This window comes from Camelus ferus, chromosome 4 (assembly GCF_009834535.1).
Source record: "Camelus ferus isolate YT-003-E chromosome 4, BCGSAC_Cfer_1.0, whole genome shotgun sequence".
Lineage (NCBI taxonomy): Eukaryota > Metazoa > Chordata > Mammalia > Artiodactyla > Camelidae > Camelus > Camelus ferus.
Window position 1 is genome coordinate 72,855,066 of NC_045699.1, and position 16,887 is coordinate 72,871,952.

At 60.4% G+C, this 16,887-nt stretch overlaps 1 protein-coding gene across 1 annotated transcript in view; it reads right to left on the minus strand.

The window, feature by feature from the left end:
- Window positions 1-2,223: 2,223 nt before the first annotated feature.
- The window catches only part of NOTCH1 (notch receptor 1), a 47,366-nt gene continuing 32,702 nt past the window's right edge, over window positions 2,224-16,887 (minus strand). The window contains 17 exon segments of the mRNA XM_032478804.1: window positions 2,224-5,390; window positions 6,743-6,840; window positions 6,929-7,076; window positions 8,063-8,358; window positions 8,969-9,134; window positions 9,226-9,313; window positions 9,452-9,668; window positions 10,386-10,534; window positions 11,117-11,545; window positions 11,881-12,452; window positions 13,127-13,239; window positions 13,316-13,573; window positions 13,794-13,926; window positions 14,417-14,601; window positions 14,693-14,846; window positions 15,462-15,663; window positions 16,328-16,556. Coding sequence (XP_032334695.1) covers window positions 3,900-5,390; window positions 6,743-6,840; window positions 6,929-7,076; window positions 8,063-8,358; window positions 8,969-9,134; window positions 9,226-9,313; window positions 9,452-9,668; window positions 10,386-10,534; window positions 11,117-11,545; window positions 11,881-12,452; window positions 13,127-13,239; window positions 13,316-13,573; window positions 13,794-13,926; window positions 14,417-14,601; window positions 14,693-14,846; window positions 15,462-15,663; window positions 16,328-16,556 — 4,928 coding nt within the window. The 3' untranslated portion in view covers window positions 2,224-3,899.

Below are 16,887 nucleotides of genomic sequence, written 5' to 3' on the forward strand. Positions count from 1 at the left end.
GGCTGGAAGCCTGAGATCAGGGTGTCAGTGGGGCTGATGTCCTGGGAGGTCTGTCTCCTGGGCTTGGAGTTGGCCGTCCTCTCCCCACATCTTCACATCGTCCCTCTGTGTGTCTGTGTCGTGATCACCCCTTCTTTTAAGGACCCCAGTCACACTGGATTACAGCCACCCTAGGACCTCATGTTAACTTAATCACCTCTGTAAAGACCCCGTCTGCAAACACAGCTACATTCTTAGCTCTGGGAGCTGGGGCTTCACCCTATGAATTTGGGGAGGATACAATTCAGCCCATAACAGACCCCCAAGTCAGGGGTGTCTTGGCTGAGCTTAGTCCAAGGGAGGGGCTGTGTCCTCCCTGGGAGGTGCATGGTGGCCGGGCGAGGGGTCCTTGTGAGGGTGGGGTGGCAGAGCGGGCCGACTCAGACTGTACATCCACGATGAGAAGGACAGGTTGCAGGGAGTTCTTTCTTTTAAAAAAATAATTTATGGGGATACAATTCATAGAACATAAAATTAACCGTTGTACAGCCAACGATTCAGTGGCATTTAATGCATTAAAAATGGTGTGCAACTGCCACCTCCACCAAGTTCCAAAACATTTCATCCCCCAAAGTAATCACCCTGACCCACTGGGCAGTCACTTTGCACCACGCCCCTGCCTCCACCCTGGGAACCACTAACCTGCTTCCTGTCTCTGTGGGTTTACCTGCTTCGGACATTTCACACAAATGCACTCACACGTTACGCGGCCTTTTGTGTCTGGCTTCTATCACTTAGCATGTTTTTGAGTTTTGGCCACGCTGTAGTAGGTGTCAGGGCTTCATTCCTTTTTATAGCTGAATAATATTCCATCATATGTGTATTTGGTCTGGGTTCTCCAGATAGAGCCAACAAGACGTATCAACATGTAGAGAGATTCACTCTAAGGAATTGGCTTACATGATGACAGAGGCTAAGTCTCAAGGTCTGTGATCAGCAGCTTGAGACCCAGGAAGAGAAGGCTTCAGTCCAAATCTGAAGAAAGGAAGAGCCAGGTGCTCCAGCTCAAGCGGCCAGGCGGGAGGACGGCCCCGTTGCTCAACCCTTTCGGTCTGTTCGGGTCTCCACCTGGCTGGACGGGCCCACCCGCACGGGGGAGGGCGTCTTCTTTACTCGCCCACAGGCTCCACCGCTCATCTCATCCAGAGGCAGGCTCACACGTGGCTCAAGGGCCCAGCCGCTCGGCATGTAAAACCAACCATCAGAGGGTGGGTCTACATTTGGTTCACACATTTGTCAGCTGATGGGCATCTGGGTTGTTCCGACCTCTTGGGTGCTGTGAGCACATGTGTACGTGGACTTGTTTGGGTCTGTTTTCGCTTCTTTTGTGTGTACACCTAGGAGTGTGATTTCAGGGTGCTGAGAGCTCTTCGGGCAGAATTCAGGCTGGGTCCACTCCCTCTGAAAGTGAAAGTTCAGCCATTTGCCATATTCCATTTTCCAGAACTTGTCCCAGGAATGCAGCATCCAGACTTAGTGAGGAAATCTTGGGTTCACAATTGTGCTTGGATAGGCCAGGCCCAGGTGGCACTTTGCAGTAGAAGCAGGTCATCAGATTCTCCCTTGGTTGACCTGGTTTGAATCCACTGGCCTGGGGGTGGGGCCAGTGGGAGGGGCGTGGTCAGGCAGAGAAGGGGTGGGGCCAGGTGGAGGTAGAGGCCCAGGCAGGAGGGAGACAGGGAGGCCCATGTGGGTGCCTGATGGCCCTACGCAGGACTCCCCAGGGAAGGGTGTTGCTCAGCCAGCACCCCCTGTGGTCACAGAACCTCCCCTACTCTGTCACCCCCATGGTGCCCCTGCTGAGATGTTTCTGCAGCTCCCTTTGCTCGCATGCTAGGGCCTGGCTTACTCCAGGCCCTCCTTGTGCCCCTCTTGCCTACAGCAGCCTCCCTGCCAAAGTCCCCAGGCTGGGGATGTGGTGCCTTCACCCTCTGAGGCACTGATGGATGGGAAAGCCTGGAGCCTGGTGTCAGGGTGGCTGAGTCTCCCAAGACAGGGCTGCACATGCCCTGTTCACAGCTGCGTCTCTGCCTCCCCGCATGGAGGCTGGCCCAGGCAGACAGGGCCACTGTACAACCTCTGAGACAGTGACCCCGGCACTCACGGGCCAGGGACTCCGCGTGACTGCACAGCAGAACGGCGTGCCCTCCCTCTCTCAGGAAGCAAGCCAGCACCTCAGCCAAGTTTAGCAAAACCTGGATGACCATTTTTATTGCAAATCAGTTAACAAAAAAGATGAAAAAAAATACATCATTTACATCACCTACCCTCTTGCATGTAGATAATGTTTTGAAAAGTTTCCTTTTTATGTAAACTACACTCTATTTTATAAAACACAATAGGAAGCAACATCTTAGGCAGTGTCTGGTCATGCCCACTAGGGATGGCAAACGCCCCTGGTGAGGCCAGAGAAGCTGCCCTGAGGAGGTGGTGCTGCCCGACGGAGCGGGAGAGGGTGGGGCGGCAGACCCTTCCCTGGGTTTGCTCATAGGATCTACGGGTCCAGCAGACACAGGTCTCGAGGACTGGGTTCCGTCCGACATTCCTTATTAGCAGTGTCCCGACAGATTTGCTTTCATTCAGATTTCTTAAACAAAATCCCCTTTAAAAATGTATTTACAGACGTTTATTCCGCCACAGGCTTACACTTGATACTATATCAAGAATCTGCTCCTCCTCCAGGCACACACCCCCCTAAACCAGGAGGGGTGGCCCACAAGCAGGCTCCTAGCGCCCCCAGCACCCCACCGAGCTGGGGGACGAGGGCTCTGTGCACGGAGGCTGGACCCAGCCATGTTTCTCCAAGTCTCCTATAAAACCAGGGCCCATTAGCGGCTGGGCCCCAGGAGTGCCTGTCCATCTTCTGCTGAACCTGGAAGATGCAGTTCAGGTTGTGAGGCCTCCAATGGGGCGGCCCAGGCAGTGTCTTTCCCCAGAAGAGAGTGGGCCTCCCCACCACAGTGTCCAAAGGTGGGTACCACACGGCCACATCTCCAACTTCTCACTCTACAGCATGCTTCAGAATCAGCGGGGGCAGGGTAGGGGGCGGGCAGAGGAGCCTCCAGAAGGAACAAGAACTCACAAGCTCAATGAACAACTACATAATACTGAACCCAAAACAAAGATTCATGATTGGTACCATGAAATGTACCCTTGGTATACACCAAGGCCACATTTTTAAAAGCATGTTTTTAAAAGTCACTTAAAGGAACACCAAAACGCATAAACCACATCATTTTACATTCCTATTTTAGACGCAAATTAACCCACGTGCCAAAGGTGTCAAAGTTTTGCTTCGTTGTCTCTAGATGCATCTTCCCATAAAATGCAGGTGGTGCTGGGAGGAGCGGGGGGGCCGGGAGGGTCCGGGTTTGGGGGTTGGGGGGCACGTCTGGGGAGATCACAACAGGCCAGGCACCCCAGCAACTTTTTGAAAACTGGTTCAAACCTCCCTTCTTCAACCTCATTTCTTTTTGGATTAAAAAAAAAGGAAATCAATAAATAAATGGCATGTATAAATCATGAATCTTTGTTTATATTTTACAAATACCTAGGATTCTGTATCCTAAGTAGGAAAAATCACGACTGAGAACTAGTTTATTTTCTTGGAGCAGATAAAAGTCTACCTGCTGCCATACAAAACAGTACATATAAATAAAAAGGCAGTGTTTCAGTGTAAAATAAAAGTACATAAATAAATACTAAAAAAAAAAATTAAAAATCCTTGTTCTCTTATTTTGTATAAAAACACGTTTCTTGAAAAAAACCTCCTTTGGTCGGCCGCAGCATCCACGGAGCGCACGCAATCGCCCCAGCAGGGCTTGGGAAAGGAAGCAGGGTCCCTCTGGGCGGCCGAATGTTTACTTGAACGCCTCCGGAATGTGGGTGACCTGGGACTGCATGCTGGTGGGCGGGCTGGAGATGCCCTCGGACCAATCGGAGATGTTGGAATGTGGCGATGAGCTGGACCACTGGTCAGGGGACTCTGGGGACGGGGTGAGGAAGGGGTGCTCAGGCACCTGCAGCTGGTGGCTGGGCGTGTTGTCCACCGGCGAGGAGGAGTAGCTGTGCTGCGAGGGCGGCGTGAGGAACTGGGCAGTGGTCATGGGCGGGGCCAGCGCGGACGGCAGTGATGTGGGCAGGACCTGGCCATCCTGTGGCAGGACGGTGTGCACCGCCAGGCTGCTGGGGCCTAGGGGCTGCACATCTGCCTGGCTCAGCTCCCCACCAAGGAAGCTCCGGCCCAAGTGGCTGCCAGCAGCCGAGCTCACGCCGAGGAGCGGCTGCGGTGGCTGCGGCTGCAGGCTCTGTGGCTGCTGGAGGCTGGCCGCTGGCAGGCTCTGCTGAGGCTGCAGGCTCTGCTGTGGCATCTGTAGGTTCTGCTGCTGTGTCTGCACCAGGGGGGGCTGGGTGGCCAGCCGCGTGTTGGGCAGGGCCTGGTAGCCCATCATCTGGGACAGGGCGCTGGCGGACAGGCCGCTGTGCAGCGGGCCCATCATGCCGTGCTGGAGGGCGGGGGCCTGTGTGCTCAGGGTGCCGGGTGCCACACTCCCTCGCAACGGGTTGTACTGGCTTGGCACCAGGCCGTTCTGCAGCCGCGACAGCCACTCGCACTGGCTGTTCAAGCCTGTGGCCCCACTCACGGTGAAATTCACAGCTGCGCCGCCGCTGCCCAGGACTGTGCTGGTGCTGGAGGCCACAGGCAGGTGGGAGAGGCGTGGGGGTCCCGCCTCGAAGGCCAGCCGGCCGCCCCCGCTCAGTGCCGCCGCCTCGGGCTTGGCTGCCACACTCAGGTGGCTGACGCCTAGGTGGGTGTCAGGCATGCCGGGCAGGTGGCTGAGGGGCATGGATGGAGACTGCTGGAAAGGGGAGGGCAGGAGGGGTGGGGAAGCCACGTCCGACAGGTAGCCATGGGGCGACTCCAGGGAGTCCACGGGCGACAGCACGCTGGAGCTGTCCAGCAGGCAGCCCTTGCCGTCCTGGGACTTCTTCCTCCGCGCCTTGAGGTCCTTGGCCTCCTTGCCGCCGCAGGCCAGGCCCTTGGTGCTGGGCTTGCGGGCCTTCTTGCCCTGCACTGTCGGCTTGAGGTTGCCCAGGTAGCCATTGGGTGAGCAGAGCGGGGGAGACAGGGTGGGCGCGCCACCCAGGGCGGCGCCGTGCAGCTGGGGACTGCGCACCAGGCTGTACTCATCCAGCAGCCGCACGATGTCGTGGTGCATGCGCTCCTGCGCGATGTCGCGAGGCAGGCGGTCCATGTGGTCTGTGATATCCCGGTTGGCGAAATGGTCTAGCAACACCTTGGCGGTCTCGTAGCTGCCCTCCCGCGCGGCCAGGAACAATGGCGTCTCCTCCTGGGGGAATGGACAGGGAGCAGGTGAGCGGGTCACCCTCATCATGGTCACCCCACCCAAGACCACTGCCCAGTTCCTGACGCTGCCCTCGCAGCACAGCTACTCCTCCTCGCCCGTGGACACCACGCCCAGCCACCAGCTGCAGGTGCCTGAGCACCCCTTCCTCACCCCGTTCCTGGAGTCCCCTGACCAGTGGTCCATCAATGCCCTGTCACTAGAGGAACCAGCAGTTTGACCCCCACCTCCCTGCTGTGGACCCTCTCCAGTGTTCTACCTGGACTGTTAAGTCTTAAAAAAAAAAAGCCTTAAACACCTTAACTACATCTTCTAAGACCCACCCAGAGATGGTCTGTGGGATCCTATATTCTTAATCAGTAAGGCTTTGCCCTGTAGGGTCGCAGACTCCACTGGAAAGTTAAGCCGTGGCCCCTCTTCCCTCCCTCCAAAATGGCGCAGATGCAAGTATGGCCGCAATTTCAGGGACGTGGGGGTCTGAGCAACTATGGACACCGGATGGTCCCTGAGGGACACTGACATCTGAGCTCCTTCCCTGGGTCTCAGTTTCCTCATCTGCATAGCAGACATGCCTCGTATCCCTGCCAGGCTGCTGTGTGGAGGGTGAGACCTGATGGTGTCTGCCTGGTACACACAAGGCCGTGGCAACGGCTGCTGCCATACCATGACAGTCCCTTTGGCCAGACCCTCTGTCTCTGAGGCTTAGCCTCTCCAGGAGGAGGTGGGATCATGCCTCAGCCCCACTGGGCACTCAGTGTTCCCTCACCCAGGTGAGAGGGAGACCCGTTTGAAATGCAGCCATAGGCCAGTGAAGTGTGGGGTGGGGCTTGGCACACAGAGGAATCCAAGGTAGGTTCAGGAGATGCGGGGTCAGACTGGGGTTGGGAAGAGCTTCCTTAGCCTCAGGGACAGATCATGGCGACGCTGAGCAAGACAAGAGGCTAGTCCATGTGTAGCAAGGCGGCCCTTGCATTTCCAACTGAGGACCTCAGAATGCAGAGCCCCCCACCCCCACCAGCCTCAGCTCAATTTGCACCACCTGGGTCACCCCCCACCCTGCCGGGTGACAGCCAGGAACAGAGGATGAGGTCCAGGTCACAGTGACACAGGACAGCTGCAGCCACCCATCCACTGCTGGGACCCATGCCCCGCACTTGGGAGGGGACCTGTAGATACGAAATGAAGGGGAGAGAGCCCCGACACAAGGCACCCTGCTGAGGAGTCTGCGTCTAAGTGCCCAGAGGTTCTCCTGGAGCTGAAGTCATCGGCTTGGGGGCGTCCCACGATCAGGAAGGGCGCTAGGGGAAGTGACTTGCCAGCCAGCGCCCCCCACCCACCTTGTTGTTCTGCATGTCTTTGTTGGCCCCGTTCTTCAGGAGCACAACCGCAGCCTCCACGTTGTTCACGGCGGCGGCCCAGTGCAGGGCGGACTTGCCTGTGTTGGAGACGCAGAGTGGGTTGGGAAGAGCAGGTGGCCGCGGGCGCCCACACCCCACCCCGTGGCCAGGGCCCAGCCGGCTCACCCAGGTCGTCCACAGCGTTGACGTCGGCATGGGAGTTGATGAGGTCCTCCAGCATGCCCTCGACAGCCAGGCGGGCGGCCAGGATGAGCGGAGTCGTGCCGTCGTGCATGCGGGCATCCAGGTCGGTGGCTCGGTTCCGGATAAGGATCTAGAAGACAGGGAAGGTCTCAGCCTTAGCAGATGTGAGCCTGAGGCCCCCGCTGGGAACATGTTCTTAGGAATCAATCCTGGACTTGGAAGCAGCCCGTCCGGAGGTCTGAATGGCCCCAGCAAGGCTGGACAGTGGGGAGTGGGCGCACAGGGAGGGAAGAACTCCACTGGGGGCCAAGCTGAGTGCAGGACTGGACTTAACTCCTGCAAAGCACCCATGGGAACTTAGGTACCCCTGTGTCAGAAAGGCCACCAGTGCCACCATGGCCAGGGCCTGCCTCCAGGAGCTTGTTAGACTGTTCTCAATTTCTTATTTCCCCAGGAATAGGGGGCATTCAGGTGGGTGTAGCTCAGTGGCAGAGCATGTGTTTTGCATGCATGAGGTCCTAGGTTCAATCCCCAGCACCTCCATTTAAAAAGAACAAAAAATTTCTTATTTTCATAGAAGGACATGTTAAGAATTAATAAATCCCTATAAAACTCCCCTATTTGTGCCCCATTTACCTGCCCGTCTGTGCAGAGCAGTGCTGCCCAGAGCCTGGGGGTTTGTGGCAGGGGGACTGGCTGGCAGCTTTCAAAAGGAGCCTCTGCCAAGGACAGTCCCCAGAGACCCAGGCATCCAAGTCCCTAATCCCCCCTTGTCCTGGGATCCTCGGCAAGGCCAGAGCCCCAGGTTTGCAGGCTGCAAGTAGCAGCCTACATCCCTTTGCCCCAACGCCAGAGGCAACGCCTGCAGCCAAAGCAGAGTGGGGAACAAGGCTGTGAGGGGCAGACGCAGAGGGACATCGGGGTCCTGTCTTGGGTGAGGCGGGGAGGCCCTGCCCCCTGCAGGTCCCCCTGGCCTCCTGCTGGACTGCCTGGCTTCCCTGTGAGGAAGACGCGTGGGGTTTGATGACCTTCCTGGCCTCGTGCCTCCTTCCAAGTGCAGAGGAAGGACACCAGCTGCCCCTGCTCAGGAGGAGGGGAGGTGGGTGGGCTGCCCACCTGAAAGACGCCCTGGGCGTCAGCAGACACAGCTGCGTGCAGTGGGGTGCGTCCCATGTTGTCCTGGATGTTGGCGTCAGCGCTCGCCTCTAGCAGGCGCTTGGCCGCGTCGGAGCGCGAGTAGCGGGCAGCCAGGTGCAGGGCGGTCTCACCGGTGCGGTCCGTCTGGTTGTGCAGGCTGGCACCCTGGTAGATGAAGTCGGAGATGACCGCCGGTGCGTCCTCCTCCTCTTCGCTGTTGCCTGTCTCCAGGCCCCCTCCACTGCAGGAGGCGATCATGAGGGGTGTGAAGCCATCTGCAGGGAGGCCGGGACAAGGGCGGGGGCTTGGTCAGAAAGGCCAGCCCTCAGCAGCTGCTCTGGGCAGTAACAATGGCCCTCGGTTGGTGGGCAGCCCTGTGGACATGTGGCCCATGGTGGCCCTGCACACAAGGCCATGCTGCCTGGGGCCAACGGAATCAATCCAAGCTTCCCAGTCAAGTCCAGTGGCCAGCCTGCAGGTGGGCAACAGGGACCCCGAGGCTCTGCTTTCTGACCTGTTCAAGATCTTCACCAACAACACGTCCAGGCGAAAGACGAAGTGAGAGATGGGTGGTTAGAAAACCAACAGTTTGAGTGTCTTAAAAGGAGTGTTTTGGGAGGAGAAATCAACTTGGAGGGCAGAGTGAGCTTAGACAGGCACCCCGAGGAGGGAGCCAGTGAACAGGCAGCGAGACTCCTGGGACTTCCCATCCCGCTGAGACCTTGGAGCACGCTGCCCCTCCTGGCTAAGCTTCCAGGTACCGACTGCGAGCGCTCAGGGGCGGGAGACAGGTGGATCATGAGGTCAGGGAAGCGCAGGCTGCCTGAGGAGACTGACCCGGCCGGGGAGCCCCTGGGGGCAGAGTAGGGGTCCGGCCGCACCTACCCGGCCCGCGGACGTTGACATCCATGCAGTCGGCATCAGCCTCGCCCTGGGGTGGCGTGGGGGCCATGGCGGACACGCGCAGGTCGGCTGCGTCCAGGTGCTGCTGGGTCCACTGCCGGTGGTCTGTCTGGTCGTCCAGGTCGGGAAGAACCACCGGCTCCTCGAACTAAGGAAGGGGGTCAAGCAGAGAAGCATGTCCTGCCGGGCCCAGGCAGGGTGGGCAGGGGACTGGGGAAGTGCTGGGGCCCCCGACTCACCCGGAACTTCTTGGTCTCCAGGTCCTCGTCGCCCCACTCGTTCTGGTTGTCATCCATGAGGGCGCCGTCCGAGGCGTTCTTCAGCGGCCTGGGGGCGGAGGGTCAGGGAAGCAGGACTGAGCAGGGCTCCCCAGAAAACCCCCGAGACCGTGGCTCAGGCAGCTTGCCGGGGAGACCGGGGTCTGCAGGGTAGCCCGCCTCCCGCAAGCCCACAGCTTCCACTAACTTGAGGCCCACGGAGTCCTCGCCGAGGGGCTCCCGCCGCTTCTTCTTGCTGGCCTCCGACACCTTGAAGCCCTCGGGGAACCAGAGCTGGCCATGCTGCCGCCGGCGCTTCCGGGACAGCAGCACCCCACAGCCCACGAAGAAGAGCAGCACGAAGGCGACCACGGCCACGTACATGAAGTGCAGCGGCGGGGGCGGGGGTGGCTCCACCGTCTCACCTGCGGGCACAGGGGCCGCAGGCAGGCGCCTGGACATCAGGCAGCGCTACAAGGCAGGCTGGCGGCCGGGGGGCAGCGCGCTGGCTCCACGGCCAGTGCCTCCTCGCCTGCTCTCCTCCATCCCGCCCCCCAAAATAAGGTCATTTTCTACGCGATTAATCAGAATTGCAAACTATCGCTAAATTCTCTCCTGCACCAGCGGGCTATCTGGAGCCGGCTTTCACTTTTTTCTCCTTTAAGGGAGGAGGATTAGTCGACTTCAAATCACTGCACTCGCATTGAGCTGTTAAGACAAAGGATTTAGGGGGATTTTCGAGATACAAACTTCAACACTTCACATGACACCGATCAATTCTTCTCCCTCTCTTTTTTTTTTTTTTTTTAAAAAGCTGTAATGATTTTGAAATAATACCCAACAAAGAAAAATCAGGAGAAGGGGTGGGGAGGGAAAAGGCCCCCACTTCCCGGCGGGTTCCCCTGGGCCAGCCTTGCAGACAGCTGTCACTATGGGTAGGGGGAGCATGCCAGGCAGAAAATGCCAGAAACGCGCTTCCCAAACTCTGGATGGCATGACACGCCTGTGGGTGGCAAACAGCACACAGGGCATCTTGGGGTGGGGGTCACTGGGAGACTCAGCCCCTCCCAGGCGGATTCCTCCAAACACAAGCAAACAGCGCCCGAGGGCGTGTGGCGGGCCGAGCGGGGCGGGCTACTCACTCTGCACTGCCTCGATCTTGTAGGGGATGTTGAGGCTGCCCAGTGAGGCGAGCGCGCCCAGGAAGGCAGCCACGTCCGTGGCGCTCTGGAAGCACTGCGAGGACGACTGGACACACTGCCGGTTGTCGATCTCCAGGTAGACGATGGACCTGGGGGACACGGCAGGGTCAGGGGGCTCAGAACCCAGCCTCCTCCCTGCGCCCGCCCAGCGAGCTGCCTTGGAGGAGCAGTCCTGCCCCCATGGCATCACCCCAGTGAGTTGCGGGAGAGATGCTCCCAGAACCTGAGGGGTGGAAGGGAGCTGGGTCTAGACTGGAAACAACCCAGGAGGTGGACAGGGCCCCTGCCGCCCACCACGTCCAGCACCAGCACTAGCTGGGCCCACTCAGGTGCTCATCACGGACACCCCTCAAAGTGCTCTCCCACCCTGGCCCTGTGCGTCCCTTGAACATCCCTCTTCCTCATCTCAGAAAGACAGATCTCAAGGCCCGATCCTCCTCCAAGAGCTGACACCAGGCCCCAGGGCATGGGCTGTGGAATCAAGAGCCCTCGGTGGGAATGCTGTCTCTGCCCCTTGTCCATCACAGGACCCGGAAGTCCTGGGTCCTTTTGGAACCTCGGTCTCCTTCACCATCGAGTGGAGAGTGTACCTCCTCCTTCGGGGGCAGCCCTGAGGGTCGGGGAGGCCTTGGCCGGGGCTGGGGCGGGGAGACGCGCTGGAGCTCACTCACCCTCGGATGTCCATGGGATCCAGCTCCCTGCGCCGGCGCCCGCCCTCGCCCCCCGGGAGCAGCGTGGCCTTCATGTGGCCGAGCAGAGTGCCGGGCACAGCCCCGCCATCCACAGAGCGCTTGATGGGGTGCTTGTGCAGCTCCTCCTCGCGGCCGTAGTAGGGGAAGATCATCTGCTGCCCGCTGGCGTCGCGCTTGAAGACCACGTTCGTGTGTAGCAGGCGGCTGAGCTCGCGCAGGAAGTGCAGGGAGTGGTTGCGCAGCTGCTCGGGCGGCATGAGCACCACCAGCACCAGCGTGCCGGCCGCCAGCCGCTCGGGCACGTGCTCCGCGCAGTCCAGCCCGTCCCACTCGCACTCGGCGCTGTTGCAGCCCTGGTCGCAGTGCCCGTCGCTGAAGTGGTCCTTGCAGTACTGGTCGTACAGGGGGCTGCGGGCACAGGGCACGCTCAGGACTCCTTCTGCGCCTGGAGCCCCGGAGCCACAACCTGCCCACCTCCATCCTGCTGCCCTCCCCGGGCCACATTCAGGGAATTGTGCCTGCCCTGTCCACCGGGAGACCCTTGGCCAGCCTCTGGCCGCACGCCATTCTGCACGGGAGCTCAGGGTCCTCCCTCTGCCTCTGCCCACTCTCTCGACCCCCTCTCCCCGCCCCGTGAGTGGTGAGTGGTGAGTGGTGAGTGGTGGCTCCCTCCTCTCCCTGCCCCATGAGTGGTGGCTCCCTCCTCCCGTGCCGTGAGGAGCAGCCATCCCTGCTGGCCTTACTTGCACTGGCCTTCCGCACGCTGGCAGTCGAAGCCGTCGAAGAGGCAGCCGGCCGAGTTGCACTGCTTGTCACAGTGGCCGTTGCTGAAGTACTTCCAGCACTGCAGCGACTGAGAGCAGTTCTGCCAGGGGTCGTTGAAGTTGAGTGAGCAGTCGCCGCCGTCCCAGCCGCAGGCGTGGTTGTTGCACTGGAGGCTGCACACCTTGTTGCCGGCCTCCTCGCGGCACCCGGGGAGCTCGCAGGCCTCCTCGACCTGCGGCGGGGCGATGTCGAGGCCCACGCCGCCCCCGAAGCTGTAGTCCAGGATGTGGCACAGGAGCCCATTGAACTTGGCGGGGCACAGGCAGCGATAGAAGGGGCTCTCGGGCGTGGGCTCGCAGCTGCCCTGGTTGTAGCAGGGGTTGCCGCCCACGCAGGGGCTGCTGGCCGGGAACTGGCACTCGGGGCCGGTGAAGGGGCCCAGGCACAGGCAGGTGGGGCTGCGCAGGCCTGAGATGCAGGTGCCGCCGTTCAGGCATCGCAGGTTCCCGCAGCTGCCAGCGTCATTCTCACACGTGGCACCTTCGAAGCCCTGCCGGGGGAAAGGACGCGGGCAGGGGGTATCAGGGTGGGCTGGGACGCACCCAGGCCTGGCTGAGCCACGCATCCGCCCACCCAGAAGAAGGGCTGGCAGTCTTTCCCCAGGGAGCACGACTCCTTGAAAGAAAGCCTTTCAACAAAAAACGCGCAGGGGTTGCCCTGGGTCGGGAGGGAGGAAGGGAAGGAGCACAGGCGGAGCAAAGGGTACATTTTAGGCACTAAAACCTCCACGTGGCGCTGCTCTGGTGGAGGTGTGACACCGGGCCTGCATCAGAGCCCACAGGAGGCCGGACGCCAGGAGCGGACTTAGCGATGCATCAACGCTGGGACTGTGACAGTGTACCATCCAACGACAAGATGCTAGTAATGGGAGAACCTGGGTGTGGTGGGAAGGGTGCGTGGGGACTCTCCCGCACCAGCTTTTCTATAACCCTGAAGCTGCTATGAAAGTAGTTTATTGACACAAAACACATGATCTAGAAGAGAACGAGGAGGACGGAGTCAGACACTCAAGCCAGCCTCTGCCCTCTGGTAGGGGGACAAGCCCAGGCTCAGGGCCCTCCACCCCAAGATGCACTGAGTGAGGACGTTCTCCTGTCACCTTCAGACCAGGGAGCCCTTGGCCGCACAGGGGCCTTCCCCACCGCCTGCCCTGGCAGCACCTACCGCGGGGCACTTGCAGACGAACCCACGGGCGGTGTTGGAGGCCACGGCACAGGTGCCCCCGTTTCTGCAGGGCCTGTCCTTGCAGCCATTGATGACCGACTCGCAGCGGCGCCCTGGGGATGAGAGCGGGCGTGAGGGGCTGGCCCTCCACCCCCAGCCCCCATCCCCGGCCCCGGCCAGGGTACTCACCGGTGTGGCCGGCACGACACTCGCAGTGGAAGTCGTTGATGCGCTGCACGCAGTTCTGGGTGCCGCGGGTGTCACAGGGGTTGGACAGACACTCGTTGACATCGCCCTCGCAGCGCTCACCCACGAAGCCGGGCGGGCAGGTGCAGCTGTAGCCGCCCACCTGGTCCACGCAGGTGCCGTTGTTAAAGCACTTGGGGCCCCGGGAGATGGGGTCGATGGGGGGGCTGCAGTCGTCCACGTTGATCTCGCAGTGCACGCCTGCAGGGCGCCCGGCACCATCAGACCCTGTGCTGGCTGCTCACCAGCCCCACTCCTCCCAAGCGTGCCCCATCAGGTCAGGGGTCAGGACTGGGACCACAGATGCCCAGAAGGATGCTGGCGGCCAATCCGGCAGGCTCCCTCTCTCAGCCCCTTCCTGGTCAGCCCTGTGCCTGCCCGAGTTCCCCGACGCCTGGCCCTGGGGTGTGGCAGCGCCTACCCTGTGTGCCTCGGGGGCAGGAGCACTTGTAGGTGTTGGTGAGGTCGATGCAGGTACCCCCATTCTGGCACGGCTGGGACAGGCACTCATTGATCTCCTCGGAGCAGTTCACCCCATGGTAGCCAGCCACGCACTGCAGGGGACCGCAAGGGGCAGGGCCTGTGGTCAGTGGACAGCTAGGGTGCAGCCCCCCCTACCCCCTGTGCAGGCTGACAGGGCCATGTGAGCTGCCCTCTTGTCTAGCAAAGCCATGGGTTCCTCACATCTGGTGGACCCAGATGGAGACCCCAGGAAGGGCCCCAGTAGGCTGTGGTTCACAGCCTAAGTTGGGGGTTAGGCCCCGTCCCCTAGGATAGAGGAGGGCCCCATGGCAAACCTGGGGGAGAGAAAACCCTGTCCCAATTCTCAGCATATTCTTTCTCTTCCAGATGCCCCCACAGGACGACTCCTCCAGGCAGCCTTTCCTGACTACCCCAGCCCTCCCTTAGTGGGACTGAAAGGGATACACATCTATTGGGCTTACCTTTCCCTGCTGCGCTGGCTCTCAGCCCAGGGCCTGGCCCTCGGTGACACCCCCTCCCCAGACCCAGACATGCACACCCTCATGAAGGCCAGGTCCCCACCTCGCAGGAGTAGCCGCCAGGGTAGTCGGTGCAGGTGGCCCCATTCTGGCAGGGGCTGGGTGAGCACTCGTCCACCTGGTCCTCGCAGTAGCTGCCTGTGTAGCCGGCCTGGCAGTGGCAGTGGTGTGTGTTGCCCGCATTCATGCAGAGCCCCCCGTTCCGGCACAGGTGTGTGACATTGATGCCTGTAGGGCACACAGCAGGGAGTGTAAGGCCTGGGGCTCCCGTCCTGGGGGCACCGGGAAGCCTGGGCCAGGGCGGGACACAGCCAGTTACCTTGCTGCCATGCAGCCACCTCGCAGGAGACGTTGGGCACGTCGCAGTAGAGGCCGGTCCAGCCGCTGTGGCACTCGCAGCGGTACAGGGTGTTGGTCTGCCAGCACTTGCCGCCGTTCTTGCAGGGCGAGGAGTCACACCAGCGCACGAGGTTCTGGGGAAGGCAGCGCTCAGCCTCGCTCCGGCAGCCCCACCCAGGCCAGCTCCCACAGGGCCGCCCACCCGGCAGAGGACCTCCGCCCAGGGTGCCTCGTGACCCCCTCCCACGAAAATGGAAACTGAGGCCCCTGGGCCCCCCTGCTAGGGAGCAGCCTGGGGTGGAGCGGAGGTCTCTCTCTTGCTCTGGGCCCTCAGTGAATCCGGACCACTAGCTGCCTTTCATTCAAGGAAAAGTTTTTCTTCAGAAGCAAACAACTTTGTCAGGAACTCTTCTGTTACCAGTGTCTTATGTGAAAACCTTAAACGAAGGTAAATCTCCAGTACTTTTTTACGTAGCCTTCCATAAAGACACCAGCTTTTAGTTGTCTTCCCCCAGGTCACCTAGTCCTGGTTCTCCATAAAGCTTTGCTGCCTGACCTGGAAGGCCCCTGTTCACCGCTTCTTGGCAGCAGGGCCCAGGGCTGGGCACCAGGCTGGCAGCCCAAATCCCCAGGAGCCACCGGACTGAGGCCATCCCCGCCCCCTGAGCCTGGTGTGCTCTCCCGTGACCCGGGGCGGGGAGGGCAGCTGGAGCCGATGTGGGCAGGCCCGGCCACGTGGCCCCCCTCACCTGGCAGTTGAGGCCTGTGTAGCCCTGCGGGCAGGTGCACTTGTAGGTGCCGTAGCTGTCCTGGCAGGTGCCACCGTGCAGGCAGGGCCGAGAGTCACACTCGTTGACGTCGTGCTGGCAGTAGCTGCCTGTGAAGCCAGGTGGACACAGGCAGGTGAAGGAGTTGATGCCGTCCACACAGGTACCGCCGTTGAAGCAGGAGCTGGAGGAGGGTAGGCAGCGGTGGGGAGGTGAGCAGGGTGCCCAAGCAGGTGCCTCCGTGCTGGCCTCTCCCTCTTGACGCAGCGTGGCTAGGGGGCCTGAGTGCCAGGACAGGCCAGGAGCAGCCTGGCTGACCTCAGGAGGCCGACAGGAGTCCCAGGAGGTCCCCAACGCAGGGCCAGGGACCTCAGGCTCTCTCATATCATGTCATACTCTCTCCTCAGCCTTCTTTATAATTCACGTTGAGAGGGGCTTTATAACACATTAAGGTAAAGAGTGGTTAAGATAAAAAATGAGAGAGAAACCAGAACTGCATAGACAATGTAGGAGATAATTATGTAAAAAGAGACAAGAATGACATTCATACTGAGCTTCCTGGCAGCCAAGGCAAAAAGGGAAACAAGATGGGCTACAAGGTCCTTGGTCCAGTTCCTCAGGATAAACTACCAGGGTTACTGCTTCCAAGTCACACTGGTCAGTGGACAATGGCCCTTCCAGGAGGAACATGGCAACACAACAAACAACGTCTAACTCAACTAGACTGGGCGGACACCTGCTCGGGGGCACCGGTTGCTGGACGCTGTGCATCCCACCTGCCCCCAGCCCTCCCTTGGAGCAGGACCGCCCTGCGCGGCACCTGTGCTGATGGCCGCAGCCCCACGCACCTCTCCGTGCAGTCAGGCGTGTTGTTCTCGCAGTGGATCCCGCTGAAGCCAGCGGGGCAGGTGCAGGTGTAGCTGTCCACGCAGTCAGTGCAGTTGGCACCGTTGCGGCAGGGGTTGCTGGCGCACTCGTTGACATCCTCCTCGCAGAAGGCACCCCGGAAGCCAGGCAGGCAGTCGCAGAAGGCTGTGTTGATGCCGTCTGTGCAGGAGCCCCCGTTGTGGCACGGGTCTGGAGGGGACAGGAGGACAGGTCTGAGGGGTGGGCACCACCCCCACTGCCTAGGTGACCAACAGTGGGAGGGCTCCTGGCACTGCCCCCACGGCCACAGAGGGGTCTGGCCGGAAGCCCTTGACCTGGAAGGCTGCACAGCGCCCCTTCTCCCGTACTTGGGGTCTATACACCCCCATATGCTCCCAGTCCCCAGGCCACAAGAGCTGGAGGACACACAGGCTTAATGAGGAGACAAATCATGGTTGGGGTCACAGTCTTTCCTGCTCGTCAGTGACGCCAGACAAGATACTTGGCTTCTCTGGACCCCAGAGGTCTGTGAACCAGGCTC